This window comes from Pagrus major, chromosome 10 (assembly GCF_040436345.1).
Source record: "Pagrus major chromosome 10, Pma_NU_1.0".
In the NCBI taxonomy this organism is placed as follows: domain Eukaryota; kingdom Metazoa; phylum Chordata; class Actinopteri; order Spariformes; family Sparidae; genus Pagrus; species Pagrus major.
In genome coordinates, this window is record NC_133224.1 from 7877968 (window position 1) to 7885753 (window position 7786).

At 37.5% G+C, this 7786-nt stretch overlaps 1 protein-coding gene across 1 annotated transcript; it reads right to left on the reverse strand.

The window, feature by feature from the left end:
- Positions 1 to 764: 764 nt before the first annotated feature.
- LOC141003874 (C-X-C motif chemokine 10-like) lies at positions 765 to 7172 on the reverse strand. The gene is made up of 3 exons (XM_073475349.1): positions 7078 to 7172; positions 4330 to 4465; positions 765 to 1472 (listed from the first exon to the last, which is right to left on the reverse strand). Exons 1-3 carry the CDS (start codon positions 7127 to 7129, stop codon positions 1343 to 1345), a joined length of 318 nt encoding a protein of 105 aa, XP_073331450.1. The 5' UTR covers positions 7130 to 7172; the 3' UTR covers positions 765 to 1342.
- Positions 7173 to 7786: the final 614 nt, after the last annotated feature.

Consider the following 7786-nt stretch of genomic DNA (forward strand, 5'->3'; position numbering starts at 1 on the left):
TACATGATAAAGGGTGTTTATAGGTCTGCTAGAGTTCTGATGCATGTGTGAAAAAAGATAGCATAACGCCTTTTGTGGCTGCTGCATGTAATCGGATAAACTGCCTCCAGCGATGTCACGATGTAGGCAGAAAAGGAAGAAGAATGCGTGGAATAAAAAGTCATATCTCTGGTTCTGCTGAATCGATTTGGATCGTTTGTGAGTCCGACAGTGTCATGAAGAAGATGGGTCAGTGGACTGCTTTTCACTAAATCTTTATTTGTTGAACAAGATCACATGTAGGCTAATACCAGGTGTAAATGTTTATTATGCTGTATGTTTTTATGGATTTTAATGTTTTTTTTGTTTATAGTGTTCAGCTCTATGTGTCATCAGTGTTTCACTTGGCTGCCAAATCTTTTTTACTTTATTTTTTTTAAATAATACATCTAAAATGATTGTTTTGTTCATGTCTGTGTACGATTGGTTGCAGCTTCTAACAAGGTTTGTCAGCCGATAGTATAACGCCGTTGGAATCGCGTGGTTTCGTCAGCATCAACAGTCTTGATGGTTGCCAGGTTGTGAAAACGTAAAGATGGCCGAGTTCTGCCCAACATTAGCTAGCTAGCGTTAGCGACGTTAAGGTTAGCGAGATGACAGGCAGGTGATTCGAACAACAGTGGCGGTGTTGTTTACATTTACTGGCTGAATGTTATCAACAACACCTTTAACTTCACAACCTCTAACTGTTCAACGCTGTATTCTTAAATGCAAGAAACAACACGTTACTTTTTAAACATATTTATTTTCTTCAAAGCCTCATATTAGATATTGGAGTAGTCTTTTTGCTTAACTAAGCAAAGGAGTCAATCATTTCTCAATAAGCGTCACCAAAAGGAGAATTAAAAGGAGTATTAAATAGAAATGACATGTTACATAATATTGCATATTTCATGCGTCATGCAGAATCTGTCACAACCAAACTGCCCACATAGACAAATAACTTACATTTCAAGTTTCGCTTGACCTTTTCATCACAATGAAATACTTATTGCACACAAGCTCTTTCAACACTAATCACACTTTTTCTCTTTTTTTGCTCTCTTAAACAATATAAATCCAAAATCAATTATTATTTCAAAGATTTGCGTCAAACATTCAGGAGAAAAACAGTCCTGAAATGAAAACAAAAAGTAAACGTAAAATAACAACAGAAACCACAAAAAAATGTTATTTAACTAAACAAAAAAACAACAAAAAACAAAGAAAACGGCTTAAATATTTTGTTATTTGTTATTTCTTGGCTCATAGCTGCAGAGGAGAGATACTTTGCTTGATCTGGTTAATTGTTTTCATCATGATTTTAGGCTTGTTTCTTTGGAACTGCCCCTCCCTGCTGATGCAGTTGTTTCTCAAGAACAAACTGGATCAATTTCTTGACCCAGGAGGACCGAGGGTTCAGACAGACCTTCTCCCCGCTCGCCAGTCCAGCTCTGGTCATGGAAAAATACAAAGCAAGAGTTGTAGTGAGAATTTCAGCAAACATTGTGATTATGTATCAAAGAGCGACCACACTCCCTTCAGAAATGTTTGACTAGTGATGGAATCGAATTTACGCAACACAGTGTCCTGTTCTGTGTCCAAGACACAGCTTTATACTTGGCAACAGAAAGCCAATTAAAAGTGCTTTAAGACATAAAAAGGACAAGAATGAAAGAATCACACGGGAATAAAAACAATAAAAATGGGTTTAAAGTATCAGTAAAACACAATAGAAGACGACGACAAGATTTCCGACTCGTTTGTGGTCTTTGACATTAGGGACTCGGGGGGTTTAGGTGGTCGACAGATGATGCACAATAACGTCGGACAAAGAACAGTCCCTATTCACAGTCATAAAATATACATTTCATTTTAAAGTCAGTCTGCTAATGTGTTGTGCTCAGCTGTGCTGAATGCAGTGATATCATTATTTCAGGAGATTTCCACACTTTTCTGTGTTTATGTTGATGTCATTTCAAATACCAATACCCTCTCCACATACCAGAAAATAATCCACACGGATAAAGGAAACATCCTTGTATTTATTTTGGCGTACGACCAGTATGAACTTGATAAATATTACCTCAAAGACGAGACTCTTATCATGTCTAATTTATGTGTAAAGCAACCTAAAAACATAATTTCTACTGGTGTTAATTACAGATACGACCATGACCATAGTAATTTAAACATGCTGTTACTCAACACAGCTGACTGTAGTGTCTGTGTGATGTGCTGAGCTGCGATATCCCTGAGAACACAAACACCATTAATCACAATGGAAGGAATCCAAGAACTGTATGAAACTATAAATGTATAAAATGTGTATTTTAAATCATATTCATGGGAGGCCAAGCAGCTGACTGGACTCGTGCCTATGATATGAGGATAATGATAAATGAAAAATAAATGAAGGGAGACAGCCTCTTCATGTTTCAAATCTGTTATCTCAAGATTACTAATAACCAGGGCCTGGAAAGAGTACTGAAAATATGTACTCAAGTACAAGTTCAGTGAGACTGTTGAAATATTACTCAATTGCAAGTAAAAGTACTGGTATTAAAGTTTATATAGTATAATAAAAGTATTGTTCTTAAACACTACTCAGAGTATTAGCTACTTTTTAACCGTCGATGCATTATCAATAGCCGGCTTTCAATCAAAGGAGGTTTCTGTTTCTCCAAATCTTCAGTCTAAATTACTCCCAACCGGTGGTGGGATGTAACTAAGTACATTTACTCAAGTGCTGTACTTAAGTACAGTTTTGAAGTACTTGTAAATTACTTCAGTATTTCCATTTTCTGCTACTTTAAACTTTCACTCCACTACATTTCTGAGACAAATATTGTACTTTTTACTGACTACATTTATTTGATTACTCTAGTTACTAGTAACTTTTCAGATTACATGCTGCATGTAATCTTGCATGTGATCTGACAGCCTTAATGGCTACAAACACGTAGATGAAAGGTCTTTATATTAATTCAAATTGTACCTCAGTACTCAATTAGGATTTTTAAAGTAACATTCAAGAAGTTTACATGGTGTACTGCATACAAGTACAATCACAGACTTGAAAAAATAAAGCTAATCACACTCATTTGAGTAGATGTAATTATTTAGTTCTTGTTAATAACATGGGAGAGCATAATCGTCTCCATTTCTACCAGCCTTGACTTGCAATCCCTTCCACACACAATATCTACAGTTGCACTTGAATGCACCACTGACGTCGGCTGGTAACAGGATAACAGTAATTATTTCCACATGGACATTTTCCAGTTGGCTGTGGTGTCAGTGTGAAGGTGTGTTTCTTTTGGCACCACCACGCAAAAATTGCAAAATGAAGCTCCTCCGCAGATATTATTGATGAAGATTGTCTCCTCAATCTTTCACAGCAGAGAAGTTAATATCATAAGGATTATGTTTTCTGGCAAGATCGCCTTTATCTGCTCGTTTACATTGCAGAGATAGTGTAGAGATTTTAACATGTGCAATATGTAAGCATTAGCCACCTGTTGAATTTGTACTCCCAACAAACAGGGACAGCATATCACCAGAGTTTACGTACGTTACTGTTAGCTTGGTAGCTCAGTTAGCTGTGAAGCTAGCCGGACTACCTTGAGAGTGTTGGCGTTTACACCGCAAGCACAGACCTTATGACCGCTAGGAGAAAGAGGTTTTCAGGCTAGCATGAATAGCATGCTAACTTTAGCGGATATCTCTGTTACACATAGACGTCTTTGACATAATAATGTCAAAACAGTTACTTCTCCACATCCTGTTGATAGTTTTAGTTCTTTCTTGAGTGTTGAATTGAAATTCTTACATATTGCGCCTTTAATTAACAACAATTTTGATCATTACAGGTCATTTTAGACATTTTAATGTACACTTAACTGTTCATTTTATATTGTTTTAACAATGTTTGATTATTATTTTAAAATCAACCAAAAGTAGTATGTATGAAAATGCAAGGACATAACCTGAGTGTCACCTTTAAAGGGGCAATTTTAGTCGAAAACGTTCAAAATTAATTAAAATTCCCAACAGAACGTGGATAAATGGCAATTTTAATATTACAATGTCTGTATTGTGGTGTAGAGATATCTACTGCAGTTAGCATGCTAACCAGCTCGCCCCATCCAGTCCTTGTCCAAAGTTCCTATGCTAGCGATGTAAACACAAACCCGAGCTCTCAGTCTGAACCGTTAGCTGCACGGCTAATTGAGCTAACTAGCGAAGGTCCAAAGGTGCCCAATTCTTACATATTGCAGCTTTAATAATGATGACTTTAATCGAACTTACATGACTTCCGTTTCCGGACAGTGGGGCCCTTCCGGGATGAGCTTGATGCTCCTCAGGTTGTCTGGAGGTATGATCCTCGACTCCACCTGCAGGCACCGACAGTGGGTGTTGTATTCCCTGCTGATTGGCGGCATACCTGTCATCAACAGACATCCCAAGGGTCAGAAGACAGATTTTACCAATTTACGCGGACAAACGTGAAGCTGGCTTCCTAAAAAGCTCTGCATGTAGCGTACAATAGCACAATACAATACAATACAATAACACAATAGTAGAACTGGTATCCCTTCTCTCTTATTTGTGATTTAAACCCCTTATCCAGCAATAAGGTTGGAGCTAATGTTAGTGTTTGGCTAGCTAACATTGCTAACCCCTCTAAAGGCTCTTCATATGCCACCAAATGAATGATAATGCGTCTCCGTGTCTGCTGAACTTTGTACGGCCATAATATGCCAAATCTGTGTCATGTGTAGCTTGTTTTGGAGAGTTTTATGGCTCACAAAAGTGATCAAAGCAGCTGGAAAAACAAGTTTTGGGGATGAGTTATTCTTTTCTGAGATATTTTTCAAATATTGCGTATAAATCTTTTTCTGTATTTTTGTACTCAACATAAGAATGAAAATGATTTTTTACCCCTGTGTGTCATTTGTCATTTCTATTTTAGTTTACCATGCATCATCTACCATTTTCGTTTCAGTCAACTAATTCACAATAATACACATAATCTTTACCGCTAATGTTGAATAGATCTTTTTCGGCGCAGGATATTTTGACTTGTGAAAGCAGGATTGTGCATGCTCACTCGCTGAGATGGCTCACTGGGACAGTTTATATAATGGACACACCAGTACTTTTCCTGCTTTGACAGGTCAAAGTGTCTTGAGTCTATTGGGACCATCTTGGCTTCTCTTTTCTTGGCAGAGCTTTTCTTAACTACTTCTAAAAACAAATTCGACTCTTAAAGACAATGCGTTGGTTGAAAGGCTGGGAAAGGATAGAACATACAGCTGTTACGAATTTAGTTCATTTAACTCCACTTTATCTTCGTTTTGCTTTTGTTTTATTTTTGCATCTACTTAGTTATTATCAATAATGCTGGTGTTTGTACAATGTTGTCAGTCTAGTATATATATTCCAGATACACACCACATGTTACACATTGCAATGAAAGAAGAAACTCTGGTTACCTCATTTTGCTTTGCACTGTAAAGGTGTCTCTGTATTTGAGTTCCCTTCTATCTACTGATTTTATTTGATGGGGAACTGGGAATTAGTTTATGGCGTTATGGCGACCTGATGTCTGAGTGTTTTTTTAATCTATGAATCAGATGCTGACAAGACGAAACTTTCTATGTGCACGCTTTCATCACAACCAAAAGCCTTAGTTATTGTGACATTCTTACAGCGGGCACTTCCCTTTTTTTTTCTCTTCCAGTCATCTTCCCGTTCACTACAAGTGAAATGTAAAGTAATGGTGCAATCACCGATGAGTTTAGTAATACACGGTCATTGTAACTCCAAGGAGTAAAGTGGGTCAGAAAGGACTTTTGTTTATGTCACATCAGTGGGAGATAGAGGTTTTTAGGCCCGCGGCTAGCTGGTTAGCATGCTAACTTCAGTTGAACATCAAAACTGTATTTTATTCACATTCTGTTGATATTTTTTATTAATTTCTGAATGTTTTGTATTAAAATTCTTACATATTGCACATTTAAGTATCCAAATATGTTTGCAATCAGATTTATAAAATGCTAATCATAAAAAACACTAAATATTTAACCTGTAATTGGCCAGGTAGATGATCAGTCAGCTAAATACATACACGTACAAATACAAATCATTTTGCTTTTTCTTATACTTTTGATACTAAAACATAGTTATTGCCAGAAAATTACATTTGATAGTTAAGTACATTTAACACGGGTGACTTTCACTTGTACCAAAGCAATGTTTTAGCACGATATCTTTACTTTTATTAAAGGTGCAATCTGGAAGAATTGGGTGCCTGTTGACTAGAGTCTTCTAGAGTAACCCTTAACTGCTGCTAAGTGTAATTGCTATTAGCTAGTTAGCTCAGCAGTTAGCAGTGCAGCAGTCTGGAATGGGAGCTCAGAGCACCTGGGGAGTGTTGGCGTTCACGCCGTTAGCACAGGAGCTATGGACCGAGATGGGCCTCGGCTAGCTGGTTAGCATGCTAACTTCAGCAGATATCTTTCATTTCGTCAAGATTTTTCTTCACATTAATATTTTAGTTACTTTTTGAACGTCTTTACCACAAAATCTGACATATCGCACCTTTAAAGTATGAGATTTTGGGAACTTTTTACACATGTTTTTGTAGTAAATGGGCTACAACCTACTAATCCACAGATATAATCATTTAATATTAATATTAATGTTTCACATAGTATTGCTAGACAGTGTGAAATGTTTTCTATGCTTCTCAAGGGACCATTTAGGAAAAATGAATAAGTTCAAGATGTTCGTTCCTGCTTATGTTTCTACAGACTTTCCCTCCCTGTTGCAAAAGATAGATTGCTCATTGGAGTACCTAAAAAACTTCCTCATTCTTGCTTTCGACAGCATGTGCATTGTCCTTCTAAAGCACGAACGCTGTTTTTAGACCAAAGCTCTCCAGGAAATTTCACAATATTCACAGTTCTTTACAAGCGACTTCAAATTACCAGCATCTACCTTCAGCAACCCGCATCATGAACGTTTAATCTCCACGTGTAGCTGTGCTCTTACCATTAATGACGACAAACAGGGCCCCAAACACGAGCAGGATGCAGAGCTTCATCTTGTTTACACAGCTGCTTGTTGTGTCTTCTACTCAGATGGATATCAGACAGTCATTGTGACTGTTTATATACATTCTGCACCACAGTATTTAGTGATCATGTGCGCTTCATGATGTCAGCTGTAGGAAATTTCAGAAAAAAACATTTCTACGTGTGTGTGTGTGTATTTTTGTTTCACTTTGGTGCATCCACGTGTGCAGCAGAAGGTAGTCATGAGACGGTGGGTTCAGGGTCAGGGACAGACCAGAGGCCCCGTTGAGGTCAAGACGCAGCGTGCTTGTGGTCGTCAGCCAGAGGAGTGACTCAGTACAGGAGCATGTCTGTCTGGACGGTCAGCTTAACTTCTGTTTGTTATGTACAGCACTGTAAACAAACACAGTTTAACCTGTGGCTATTGTGCATATGATACTGTGAGATATGATGTTTTTTTCTCCTGGGGGCTTGTTCTGACCCTGTTGTATATACAACAGATCACAATATTGTTACTATGTGAAAAAGCTCATCAGTGTTTATTATTTTTTTCTCATTTCTGTTTGCTGTATGTGTGTGGTTTTGGATGTATTTTAGTTGGGATGTTACCGAAGGTGACTATTTATTGATTCAGGGAGAAATAGAGTTATTAAGGTGGAAGAATACTCAGATCTTGTAAAAGTAGC

Coding starts and splice junctions, on each gene's coding strand:
- LOC141003874 (XM_073475349.1), bottom strand. CDS start 7,129: ATGAAGCTCTGCATCCTGCTCGTGTTTGGGGCCCTGTTTGTCGTCATT. Junction 4,466..7,077: donor CCTGTTTGTCGTCATTAATG/GTAAGAGCACAG, acceptor TGTTGATGACAG/GTATGCCGCCAATCAGCAGG. Junction 1,473..4,329: donor TGTCCGGAAACGGAAGTCAT/GTAAGTTCGATT, acceptor TTCCATGACCAG/AGCTGGACTGGCGAGCGGGG.